General features: G+C 45.6%; 1 protein-coding gene across 2 annotated transcripts in view; it reads left to right on the top strand.

Moving 5' to 3' along the window:
• The window catches only part of LOC117733533 (cyclin-dependent kinase 17-like), a 60,387-nt gene that overhangs the window by 2,785 nt on the left and 43,919 nt on the right, over positions 1 to 13,683 (top strand). Inside the window, exon 2 of one of the 2 annotated variants that reach the window (XM_034537270.1) lies at positions 8,021 to 8,197. In XM_034537270.1, coding sequence (XP_034393161.1) covers positions 8,053 to 8,197 — 145 coding nt within the window. In that variant the 5' untranslated portion in view covers positions 8,021 to 8,052. The remainder of the gene's footprint in view (positions 1 to 8,020; positions 8,198 to 13,683) is intronic. The other variant, XM_034537271.1, reaches the window with a different exon arrangement.

Genomic DNA, 13,683 nt, shown 5'->3' with positions numbered 1-13,683 from the left:
GTTCTCCTGCATCAGGAATGTTCTCCTTTTATATGGAATATCAGGAATGTTCTCCTGTGCATGTTAACATTTACATGTGAGAAAAGTTGGAACTATTAAACCGAGGTCACCCATTGTAGAGCAATCTGATGACGTTAAATGTCATTATCATAATAATAATTATCATTAATGTCATCAGACATTTGCAATATAAAATCTTCTGTTCTAATGTTGTGATATTGATTTCAGCCACATTATCCGTCCCTGAGGGATGTTATAGCGACCTTTGTTTGACCCCTCTGAGCCAGACCCCTACCCCAATCATAATGGCAGACACCTTCCATCTCCTGTGGATGAATCTATTTATTTCTCACTGTGGCCATCTACTTTTTTTAAAAACACTCTGTATACTTCCAAATTAAAAAAACGTTGATGTTGCACAATGTCCGGGATACACCTCTAAATTCGCCTGCTGAAGCTCAGCTCACCAAAACTCTGCTTGAATCGATCTAAGAATGTGTTGCATTCAGGGGCAGCCATGAGAAACGGACCCTCCAACCCAGTCTCTTCATAATTCCTTCTCATCTAAAACTTGTGAGATTTTAGTGACGAACGGTGTGGTTTATGTGTGTGTCGGTTTGGGTGTGTAGGATTCTGTAGTCGGGCAGATTTGTGCATTACTCATGCATCCTCAGGCGCGGCGTTTCGGAGTGCCACTGAGTGCCCATTCCACTCTGCCACAGTATATGTGAGTGCATGCATGCGTATGATTCATGGGCCACTGAATTGCAGAAGAATGCTTGTTAGTTGTGTGGAAAAGGAAAGAGAGAGAATTCTCTGTGATTGCACAAGGACTCATAGGATAGGGGGGGGAGTAGTCCTATATAAGAAATTCAGTTGAGTAACTCAAAGAAAAGCTAACCATCCTGTGAGGATGGTGCAATTTTCAAGATAAATTCTCAAAATCCTTTTTCTTTTTTGCAGTGAAACCAGGAGACAAAGCCTAGGCTTCATGTTTTAAAGCGGCATTCTCTCTACTGAACAGGAAGTGACCATATTTGGACTGAGGATGACATAGAGACGGTGTATACGTCTCTTGTAGCTTTAACACATGAAGCATAGACTTCTATACAACCAGAGGAGTCACCCCCTGGTGGACAGTAGAGAATGCAGCTTTAACACATGAAGCATAGACTTCTATACAACCAGAGGAGTCGCCCCCTGGTGGACAGTAGAGAGAATGCAGCTTTAACACATGAAGCATAGACTTCTATACAACCAGAGGAGTCAGCCCCTGGTGGACAGTAGAGAGAATGCAGCTTTAACACATGAAGCATAGACTTCTATACAACCAGAGGAGTCACCCCCTGGTGGACAGTAGAGAGAATGCAGCTTTAACACATGAAGCATAGACTTCTATACAACCAGAGGAGTCACCCCCTGGTGGACAGTAGAGAATGCAGGTTCAACACATGAAGCATAGACTTAGACAGCTAAAGTACAGGACATATAGTCACTGAAACGTGTAAGTAGATGATCAATGTCTGTATTTGTACATGGGATGGGACAATACCATTTTTTGTGTGTGTGTGCTTTTTAACTAGCATGCACCTGGGCCTGATATAACTACCTGTTGCCATCTGTGTGTGTTTGTACATGCACGTGTGAAACTGGCAGCTGGCTGGTGTTTGTGTGTTTACTGCTTACTCAGGTCCACCCGTTCTTTACCTCGTGGAGAGGCAAAGTTGGCCAAGGAATCCCAAAGTTTATTGTTTATAGTTTGTGTGAATTCTCAACTTCTCCATCTCCTTTCTTCTGCTCACCTCAGAGACAAAAAAACTGTTGTTCCATCCTGGGCCTGTAACCTAGCAACCCAAAAAGGTGTGTGCGTGTCTGCTCACCCCTCACATCTGTGCAACCACACAAAACCTTCACCACCGTCACTCATTCTTTTAGCAAATTCTAGCAGAATTTAAAAGCAGCAGAAGTGCTCGCCGTGTCTCTGAAGGAAACAGAGCGGCCTGAGTCATCCGGGCACGTCCTCCCGAGTGGTTGGCGGTCGGCCGGGTGTGTGCTGAGTGGCCTGCACATGCTGCAGCCTGCAGCCACGTGTCTCTGCCGAGCTCTTCACACTGCCACGTCCATCTGCACCACACAGGACTCAATATACAGTGCGCATTCATAACACTTTCCTCTTCCTGGAATTTAGAAAAAAACGATGCACTACGTTACGTATTATGCCCCTTTTTTCCCACTGGACCAAAAAAAACCATTACCATCTGGCCTTTGTCTTTAGTGGGAAAGGTTCCACGGGGAAAAATGTACACGCCATTGACAGCATAACATTTGAGAATTTTTAATTTGATTTTTAGATAAAAGATGCATAACTTTAACAACACTTTATATCATGGTGCTTATTTTCCCTGCCGTGGCCGTCACTTAATAAGTAAAACAGATCATAAAGCAGGGTATGCTTTAGGGCGGGGCTTACTGTGATTGAAAGGTCTCTAGACCTGAGACGTAAAAAGAATCTCCTCAGTCCATATATGTTCACTTACATTAACTGGTTGCAAAATACCAAGATGGCCAAACTCGAGGCTTCGCAACGATCACTGAATGTAGCCTCGCTCGTACTTTCTTTACACAAAACTTATATTCAGTTTATTTTATATAGCCCAATATCACAAATTACAAATTTGCCTCAGAGGGCTTTATAATCTGTACACATACAACATCCCTGTCCTCTCAAGAAATAGAAAAAACCCTTTCAGCAGGGTCCATGGCGTATCAGCCAAAGCAGGAGGCCGGCTCACCAGGCAGGAGGCATCAGACACAGCCAGGTCCAAAGGACCCTATGAGACGTGAAGTCACAACGACTCCGGGGAGGAAGCAGAGTTAATAAGGTGCAATGGAGAGATGTAAATTCATCCATAAGGAGAGAGAGAAGATGAGATAGGTGCTCAGTGTATCCTAAAACATCCCCTAGCAGCCTATAAGCCTATAGCAGCATATCAAGGGGCTGGACCAGGGCAAACCTGATTCAGCCCTAACTATAAGCACTATTAAACAGGAAAGTCTTAAGTCTATTCTTAAATGAGGTCACTGTGTCTGCCTCCAAGACTGAAAGTGGAAGCTGGTTCCTTAAAAGAGGAGCTTGATAACTGAAGGCTCTGGTATATTGCAGCATCGCTGCAAAGATTATAACTAACAAGTATAATGCTGCGTTCACACCATAAACTCAACCTTTACTCGTGTGAGTTTACTCACCCGACAAGTTGTGGTGTATTCAGTTCATTCGCGTCTCTCGCTTCAGTCGCGCCTTAGAGGGGGCGTGGCTTATCTCTGTCTTTACTCCATGGAAACAGTTATCATTTCCGCCATCCACCATGGAAGAAATAACCACTGTTTCTGCTTTATACTTGTTGTGGACATCCCACAAACGTCGGAACATCTATCGCCCTCGTGTTTGGGTTCATAACATCACCCGTAGGCTCACACAGCTCGGTGACTTTCAGCGACTACGTCTCGATAACTGCCGGTACTAAAGTAGCAGCAGCGTCGGGCGAATTTTTCCCCAAAGTTGAAATATTTCAACTCTGGCGAATTCTTCTGTCTGTGAATTGACTCTACTCGTGCGAAAAATTCGCAACGCTTTTGGTGTGAACACAGCATAAGTCACACAATGTCACAGATGCAAGCACGTTGATACCAAATATATATATATATATATAGATAGATAGATAGAGAGAGAGCTGAGATTTCCAATTTGATTCATATATATATATATATATATATATATATATATATATATATATATATATATATATATATATATATATATATATATATATATATATATATGAGAGAGGTTAGGGTGAAGTGTTTCCCTCTATGAGCCTCCAGCTGCATTACTGCTTGCGCTAATCCCCCAGTGATGAGATGGAAGACTGAAATTAGTCATTAGTGTGTGTTCATGAAAACACTGGTATGTATTTATCTGCCGTAATAATTCGACTAATTTTTTCTGGCGAGCAGGAGAAGTCGCTCTCCTTCTGGAGGGAAGTCTGGGGAGGAACATGCAAATGAGGGGGGAGGGAGATTCGTTCCACTGATAATCCAACAAGAGACTGATCCGGAGTGAATGCGAGTCGCTCTCCCTTCTTTCCATTTGTTCTCTTTTTGTTCTTCTTTTGGTCTTGGAGGTCTGAGGCAACCACATGCAACTCTGCACTCTGAGATTCTTTTTGAATGAAAAGTGCATTATTATTATTATTATTATTACAACTGTGCTCATGTGAATAGTCAGAAGCGACTTTGGTTTGTTGTTCTTCACCTATAAAGCCCTAAAGTGTTGAGTGAGGATCGCTGGGTTTGAGTCCCTCAGAGCTCTCCGACTGAAAGGCCGAGAGCCTGAGAGGATGAATGGCCTTTGTTGAAGCTTCCAAGGTTGGACAGAGAGACGGAGAGAAAAATAGGACAACCTTGTCTAATCCCTCGCTGTACAGGGATTGGCCAACTCAGGCCCGCCCCCGTCTTCACCAAACATTGAACACCTCTGTACAATACAACCCAAACCAGAAAACCAAAACCAAAAGCCCTAAGTGCAGAAAACAGATACGAGTGATCCACCCTGTCAAAGGTTTCTCCTGATATAGTGACACAACCCCCAGGTTTACATTACTGTTCCTGCATACATCCAAAATGTCTCTCGTGAGGAAAATGTTGTCCATAATTGTTCTGTCTGGTATACAGTAGGTCTGGTCAGTATGTACTACCACGTCCAGGATGACCTTGAGTTTGTTTGAAAGGGCTCTGGATAGCACCGTATAATCTGTACAGAGGAGAGCTACTGGCCTCCAGTTCCTCATTAAAGCCAGGTCTCCTTTCTTCGGCAGCAGAGAAAGCACCGCTCACTGACAGGAGACAGGAAGAGTTCCTGTTCTGAAACATTCCAGGAAAACCAGAAGCAGATCCGGAAGCGCTTGAAAAAATCAGCAGAGAGACCATCGATTCCTGGAGCCCGGCTGATACGCCATCTGGTTTACTGCCACCATCAGATCCTCCAGAGTCAGCCCACCCTCTAGCAACGCTTTCTCTTCCGGGCTGAGCTGAGGAAGCTCAGCCCGGAGGAAGAGATATCCGAAGTTTGTTCACCACCCAGAGGTTCGTTGTTAGTTAGCTAGTAGCAGGCTAACACAGTGCAAACCTGCATCCTTTTGAAATGCATTCAGGAAACTGAATGGACCACCAGTGCTTCAGGTGAGGTCTTACTCATGGTATCTTGTTAAGAATTACCATTTTACCATACATTAGCAAGGAAACTGAAGGACATTTGGGGAATCTGACCTCATGTCAGCACTTGTGGATTGTGAATTATGTCATGTTGAATAAAAAAAACAAGGCTGTTCCATAAAACCTGAACCTATTACCTAAATATTCTAAATTGCTTTCAAAATAAATACATATACTACTCATATATGGTCTACATTTATTCATTAAGGCATTATTTTGAAATGCGTTGAGGAAGCAGCTGGAGGAAACGAGACCTGACTAGAGCTCCCTTCACCCGGAGTCGTTGTGACTTCACGTCTCATAGGGTCCATTGGACCTGGAGGTGTCTGATGCTGGTGAGCTGGTCTCGTGTTGGCCCTGCTGATGCCCCGCCCCCCCTTCCTCTCTACCTTCTGTTTCATGGATTGGAGTTCCATTCATACATTGTCATATTCATGTAATGTGTTTATGTAACTCTGTAACTCTGTTCATCTGGTCACATGACATCTATTCTTCTGTCCATCCGGGGAGAGGGATCCTCCTCTGTTGCTCTCCTGAAGGTTTCTTCCCTTTTTTCCCTGTGAAAGGTTATTTTTGGGGAGTTGTTCCTGATCCGATGTGAGGTCAAAGGTCAGGGATGTCGTCTGTGTACAGATTGCCAAGCCCTCTGAGGGGAGTTTGTGATATTGGGCTATACAAAATAAACTGAATTGAATTGAATTGAATTCACCCTCTCCTGAAGGAAGGAGCTTAATTCCAACCTCTTCTCCTGTAACTGTTGCCCTGTAGCAGGATCTGAGCCCCTGTGTAAACCCTCTTCTATAGCCCTGATGCTGGCCTCCATCTCTAGGACTGCTGCTTTTATCCTAGCGGTGGAGTGGGAGGTGTGCTGTTAGCAAAAAAACACGAATTTGTGCTTTTCCAACTCCCCACCACAGCTTCAGAGAAACAAAATCGGCCTTTCTGCTTTTCCACACCATCCAAAACAACTCAACTCTGGCAGAAGACACCATCTTGTAGGAGTTTATTAAAAAAAACAGTTTGATTTGACCCGGTGACGTGATCAGCTGTACGGTGACGATGTGGTCACTGAAGCCAACTGGACTGATCATACTGTACTCTGGAGCTGAGACTTTGTCTAATCTGGCTTCACTCACCCTGTTGTTGTTGACCCTCATCCATGTGTACTGCCTGGCTTGTGGATGTTTGGTTCTCCATGCGTCTAACAGGTCCAGTTGTGTGATAACCCTCTGAAGGCTCTGAGCAGACTGTGGGTGTGGTTCCTCACCAGTCCGGTCTACAGTGAAGTCCACCGTGCAGTTAAAATCACCACCAATAACCAAATGCTCCTGATTGTGATTCTTCAGCTCATTTCAAGAAAACTACCCTCTCTGTTCCCTGGTTCGGTGCATATAAATTCACAAAGCAGAAGATAGAGCCCTCTATTTCTGCCCTGACCATAAGAAGCCGACCCTTCACCACCTCAGTGCAGGACAAGATGGTTGCACCCACTGTTCTCCTGAAGAGCACTGCTACCCCTGCACTAATGTTAGTGCCATGGCTGTGGGAAACCGAGACTTCAGAGATCAACGCCCTTTTGTTTCGATCCCTTCCACCGTTAATATTTAGAGCTCCTGTTTGTAGGCTTTTTATGGCGACAACAGAGAAGAGTCAGTCCAGAAGTAACAAGCAAAGAAGGCAAACTTCCCATCGCTTCATTCGGGATGAACCGGACACGGTGATCCGCGTAGAGGGCGCTGACATTGGGGACACCTGCACGTACGTGTCCTGATGACCACGCCGCTCTCGATCAGCTGGTACACATAAATCTCCTCTTTGAGGAACACAAAGCTCGGTTCATCCTGGACGCGAAGGACAGGTTCTCATGTCCGACCTGCTCCCCCACAGCCAGCAGCACCTCCTTCACGGTGACGCTGTTATCTGGCGGGACGATCCTCACTCCCTGCCGGAGAGACGGAGGAGGCGTCTCGGAGGACGCCATTCCTCCGAGAGCACCTCGACAAACCTCCGATCATTTAAACACAAAGTCAGGTGAACAGTTAGAGACTCACCTGGTAACATGAGACAGGTGTGCACCCTGTAGAAACCAAAGACTGAAAACTATTCAAAGATATTCAAAAATGCCACCACTCACACATCCACCACCACTGCTCACACTCACCGGCATCAGAGGATAGGAGAGAAACGAAACATGTGAATAGCTTAACATTTAGAACATGTAGAGACTGCATTCCTTTCCTACACTGGTAACACTTATGAAAAATAATGGATTTATAGATTTCACAGAAATTTCACTTACATTTAAAAAATGTAAAAGGAAGAAAATAGGGAATGTATCTCCCATTGATGACACTTCCTCTCATGACATCACTGTATGTATGTACTCCTGACTGAACTCACACTGAGCATTGTGTCAATCAAAGCTCATCAGGGAGCTGCAGAGTCAGCCATTTCCATGTTTGCTTGTTTGTGTTGTTGCTCTCTCTCGGTCTGCTTCCTCATTCTGTGTCTTCTTGATTCTGCAGTGTTTGCGCTCGGGATACATGACAATGAGAGCACACGCCACGTGAGCAAACACAATCATCGGGGGCTCAAAACACAATAAATGGTAGAAAATGCGCCAAGGCTGCACTGCAGCAGTTTCCCCAAACAATGAAGCTCAACAGGGCTGCGTGGGCCTCGCTGGTGATATTTGTGATGATGATGATGATGATGATGATGGTGGTGTGGTTGTTCCTCCCATCTTCAGGCCTGTGGGCCCCCGGTGGTGCGGTGGAGAAGATGGACAGGATGAAGATAATCAAGCGGCGGCTGTCCATGTCGCTACGCAGCGCCCGGCCCGTTGACGACTCGCTGTCGGAGCTGGCCGAGCAGATGGCCCTGGACGAGCCGGCCGCCGCCAAGGACAACGGTGAGACGCACGCAGGTAAAGCACCAAGCGCCCGACCAGACTGCGCCACGCTACGGGCCGAATATACGGCGTCGGACGGAAACAGTTTTTGTAAAGAGGTGGGAGCAGACGAGCCTCTAGTGGAAAGGAGATGTCCAAAAATATACAGTCAGGTGTTTATTTGACTAGTCAGATTTATTAGTCAGATTTCTCCTGAATTCACCAAAAGTTAACTTTTTAGATAATGCCTCACTTGCATATTTGAACATCAATTTTCATAAAACTTTTCATACAATAAATACTAATGTGAGTAATGAACTGGTGAAGTTTCATGGTGATATCTAGTCGTCTCCACATGATGGTGCGGAGATTTAGAAGTCATATCGGATCTTTCCCTGATATGTTTTAATACACTCTTTTTTTTTTTTCAAACCCACCCTGGTCATCCTCACCTCATCGTGTGTGTGACAGAAACCAGGTCACCACAGACGCTTTGTTTACCTACCTGATTAATGTCACGTCTCCTCTTTTTATTTTTAGTCTTTAATACTTTAAACGTCGGTTCGTTTGCAGAGCGCTCATGGGGCAAAGAGGGGAGCGAGTCGGGATGAGGATGAGGGGCATTAAACTTGCACATCTCCTCTTGCCCTTTCCCTTTGCTACATCACCCCCTCTCTATGCAACTTAGTCCCACTGTGCTCCCCACAGTTTTCACACAGCTAATGAGGTGGAGCTCCTGGAGACTTTGAGGATTTAAGAGGGGTAAAAAACTGCAAACCAATACAGATATTTAATAGTGGATGTTTTAGTGCAAGTATCCTACATATATAAAACATTGTTTTATAAATGTGCAAAGCGACGCCCTCTACCGTTTACTTCTTTTAGCTGATCTGGAGGCAGCGGATCATTCGTGAAGAGTAGCTGGACTGATACTGTATTTAGTCCAAACAGACACTTCACAGCACTTAACCTTATTTACGATCGTAATAATAGTTAGCATGGTATTGATTAGCATTAGCGCTCATGATAAGCGTTAGCTACTTAAAAGGGTGACGGCCGTCATGTTGAAAACATGCGTTAAAAACTTCTAAATCTGGCTAAATATTGAAGTAACTTTGACCAAGTCCAGCAGTTAATTTAGTGGATTGAAATCTTCAGTTGCATGAAATCATGGTGGAATTAGCAAGATAGCTAGCTGACTATCCGGCATCTAAATTAGTTAGAAGAGCAACTAAATGCTTCGTCCACAGCACATCGCTCTCTTCAGTTAATAAATCCTCAACACCGATTCACCAGATGTTATGTGCTGATATTTATTTATAATACATCCACAGATAAGAGCTCCAAAGGCTAGATGCCCTTTAGTTTGAAACTGTGATGTATTTGTGAGTGGAGTACACAGTGGAGTACACAGTGGAGTACACAGTGGAGTACACAGTGGAGTACACAGTACACAGTGGAGTACACAGTGGAGTACACAGTGGAGTACACAGTGTAGTACACAGTACACAGTGGAGTACACAGTGGAGTACACAGTGGAGTACACAGTGGAGTACACAGTGGAGTACACAGTGGAGTACACAGTGGAGTACACAGTACACAGTGGAGTACACAGTGGAGAACACAGTGGAGTACACAGTGGAGTACACAGTGGAGTACACAGTGGAGTACACAGTGGAGTACACAGTGGAGTACACAGTACACAGTGGAGTACACAGTACACAGTGGAGTACACAGTACACAGTGGAGTACACAGTGGAGTACACAGTGGAGTACACAGTGTAGTACACAGTGTAGTACACAGTGTAGTACACAGTGTAGTACACAGTGTAGTACACAGTGGAGTACACAGTGGAGTACACAGTGGAGAACACAGTGGAGTACACAGTGGAGAACACAGTGGAGAACACAGTGGAGTACACAGTGGAGTACACAGTGGAGTACACAGTGGAGTACACAGTACACAGTGGAGAACACAGTGGAGAACACAGTGGAGAACACAGTGGAGTACACAGTACACAGTGGAGTACACAGTGGAGTACACAGTGGAGTACACAGTGGAGAACACAGTGGAGTACACAGTGGAGTACACAGTGGAGAACACAGTGGAGTACACAGTGGAGAACACAGTGGAGTACACAGTGGAGAACACAGTGGAGAACACAGTACACAGTGGAGTACACAGTGGAGTACACAGTGGAGTACACAGTACACAGTGGAGTACACAGTGGAGTACACAGTGGAGAACACAGTGGAGTACACAGTACACAGTGGAGTACACAGTGGAGAACACAGTGGAGTACACAGTGGAGAACACAGTGGAGTACACAGTGGAGTACACAGTGGAGAACACAGTGGAGAACACAGTGGAGTACACAGTACACAGTGGAGTACACAGTGGAGTACACAGTACACAGTCACAGTACACAGTGGAGTACACAGTACACAGTGGAGAACACAGTGGAGTACACAGTACACAGTGGAGTACACAGTACACAGTGGAGAACACAGTGGAGTACACAGTACACAGTGGACTACACAGTACACAGTGGAGTACACAGTGGAGTACACAGTGGAGTACACAGTACACAGTGGAGTACACAGTACACAGTCACAGTACACAGTGGAGTACACAGTGGAGTACACAGTGGAGTACACAGTACACAGTGGAGTACACAGTCACAGTACACAGTGGAGTACACAGTACACAGTGGAGTACACAGTGGAGTACACAGTACACAGTCACAGTACACAGTGGAGTACACAGTACACAGTGGAGTACACAGTACACAGTGGAGAACACAGTGGAGTACACAGTACACAGTGGACTACACAGTACACAGTGGAGTACACAGTGGAGTACACAGTGGAATACACAGTGGAGTACACAGTACACAGTGGAGTACACAGTGGAGTACACAGTGGAGTACACAGTACACAGTCACAGTACACAGTGGAGTACACAGTACACAGTGGAATACACAGTGGAGTACACAGTGGAATACACAGTGGAGTACACAGTGGAGTACACAGTGGAGTACACAGTACACAGTCACAGTACACAGTGGAGTACACAGTACACAGTGGAGTACACAGTACACAGTCACAGTACACAGTGGAGTATATTGGGGATTATTTAGCAAATATATGTGACATTTGAAAAAGCATTTGTTCGCTGTAAGTCTCCACCAACAGTTTAATATATTTAATAGCTTAATATCTTCTCCGGTTTGCACATTTCTTTTCCTTTACATGTGGCATGTTTCCCACAATGCATCTGCTCCTGTGCTTTTTCGTGTCTCTTTATTTTTCCAACTCAGCCTTTTTATTGGCCCGTGTTCCACTTTGCAGACTATTCGTCTCCACAGCTGTTCCTCAAAGGAGGATAGCGGCTGCATTATGTCACTGTGTCTGGTCTCTGTCTTCTTTTGCTCTGCCTCTTCCTCCCCCTTCTTTTGCTCTTCCTCTTCCTCCCCCTTCTTTTGCTCTTCCTCTTCCTCCCCCTTCTTTTGCTCTTCCTCCCCCTTCTTTTGCTCTTCCTCTTCCTCCCCCTTCTTTTGCTCTTCCTCCCCCTTCCTTTTGCTCTTCCTCCCCCTTCCTTTTGCTCTTCCTCCCCCTTCTTTTGCTCTTTCTCCCCCTTTCTTTTACTCTTCCTCTTCCTCCCCCTTCTTTTGCTCTTCCTCTTCCTCCCCCTTCTTTTGCTCTTCCTCTTCCTCCCCCTTTCTTTTACTCTTCCTCTTCCTCCCCCTTCTTTTGCTCTTCCTCCCCCTTCCTTTTGCTCTTCCTCCCCCTTTCTTTTACTCTTCCTCTTCCTCCCCCTTCTTTTGCTCTTTCTCCCCCTTTCTTTTACTCTTCCTCTTCCTCCCCCTTCTTTTGCTCTTCCTCTTCCTCCCCCTTCTTTTTACTCTTCCTCTTTCTCCCCCTTCCTTTTGCTCTTCCTCCCCCTTCTTTTGCTCTTCCTCTTCCTCCCCCTTCCTTTTACTCTTCCTCTTTCTCCCCCTTCTTTTGCTCTTCCTCCCCCTTCCTTTTGCTCTTCCTCTTCCTCCCCCTTCTTTTGCTCTTCCTCCCCCTTCCTTTTGCTCTTCCTCCCCCTTCTTTTTACTCTTCCTCTTCCTCCCCCTTCTTTTGCTCTTTCTCCCCCTTCTTTTACTCTTCCTCTTCCTCCCCCTTCTTTTACTCTTCCTCTTCCTCCCCCTTCTTTTACTCTTCTTCTTTCTCCCCCTTCTTTTGCTCTTCCTCTTTCTCCCCCTTCTTTTGCTCTTCCTCTTCCTCCCCCTTCTTGTACTCTTCCTCCCCCTTCCTTTTACTCTTCCTCTTCCTCCCCCTTCTTTTGCTCTTCCTCTTCCTCCCCCTTCTTTTGCTCTTCCTCTTCCTCCCCCTTCTTTTGCTCTTCTTCCTCCCCCTTCTTTTGCTCTTCCTCTTCCTCCCCCTTCTTGTACTCTTCCTCCCCCTTCCTTTTACTCTTCCTCCCCCTTCCTTTTACTCTTCCTCTTCCTCCCCCTTCTTTTGCTCTTCCTCTTCCTCCCCCTTCTTTTGCTCTTCCTCTTTCTCCCCCTTCCTTTTACTCTTCCTCTTTCTCCCCCTTCCTTTTACTCTTCCTCTTTCTCCCCCTTCCTTTTACTCTTCTTCTTTCTCCCCCTTCCTTTTACTCTTCCTCCCCTTTCCTTTTACTCTTCCTCTTTCTCCCCCTTCCTTTTACTCTTCCTCTTTCTCCCCCTTCCTTTTACTCTTCTTCTTTCTCCCCCTTCCTTTTACTCTTCCTCTTCCTCCCCTTTCCTTTTACTCTTCCTCTTCCTCCCCCTTCCTTTTACTCTTCCTCTTCCTCCCCCTTCCTTTTACTCTTCCTCTTCCTCCCCCTTCCTTTTACTCTTCTTCTTTCTCCCCCTTCCTTTTACTCTTCCTCTTTCTCCCCCTTCCTTTTACTCTTCCTCTTTCTCCCCCTTCTTTTACTCTTCCTCTTTCTCCCCCTTCTTTTACTCTTCCTCTTCCTCCCCTTCCTTTTACTCTTCCTCTTCCTCCCCCTTCCTTTTACTCTTCCTCTTTCTCCCCCTTCCTTTTACTCTTCTTCTTTCTCCCCTTCCTTTTACTCTTCCTCTTCCTCCCCCTTCCTTTTACTCTTCCTCTTCCTCCCCTTTCCTTTTACTCTTCCTCTTCCTCCCCTTCCTTTTACTCTTCCTCTTCCTCCCCCTTCCTTTTACTCTTCTTCTTTCTCCCCCTTCCTTTTACTCTTCCTCTTCCTCCCCTTTCCTTTTACTCTTCCTCTTCCTCCCCCTTCCTTTTACTCTTCCTCTTCCTCCCCCTTCCTTTTACTCTTCCTCTTCCTCCCCCTTCCTTTTACTCTTCCTCTTTCTCCCCCTTCTTTTACTCTTCCTCTTTCTCCCCCTTCTTTTACTCTTCCTCTTCCTCCCCTTCCTTTTACTCTTCCTCTTCCTCCCCCTTCCTTTTACTCTTCCTCTTTCTCCCCCTTCCTTTTACTCTTCTTCTTTCTCCCCTTCCTTTTACTCTTCCTCTTCCTCCCCCTT

Source organism: Cyclopterus lumpus, chromosome 7 (genome assembly GCF_009769545.1).
Source record: "Cyclopterus lumpus isolate fCycLum1 chromosome 7, fCycLum1.pri, whole genome shotgun sequence".
Taxonomy (NCBI): Eukaryota; Metazoa; Chordata; class Actinopteri; order Perciformes; family Cyclopteridae; genus Cyclopterus; species Cyclopterus lumpus.
Note: the sequence above shows the minus strand (reverse complement) of the source record. Positions and strands in the feature narration are given on the sequence as shown.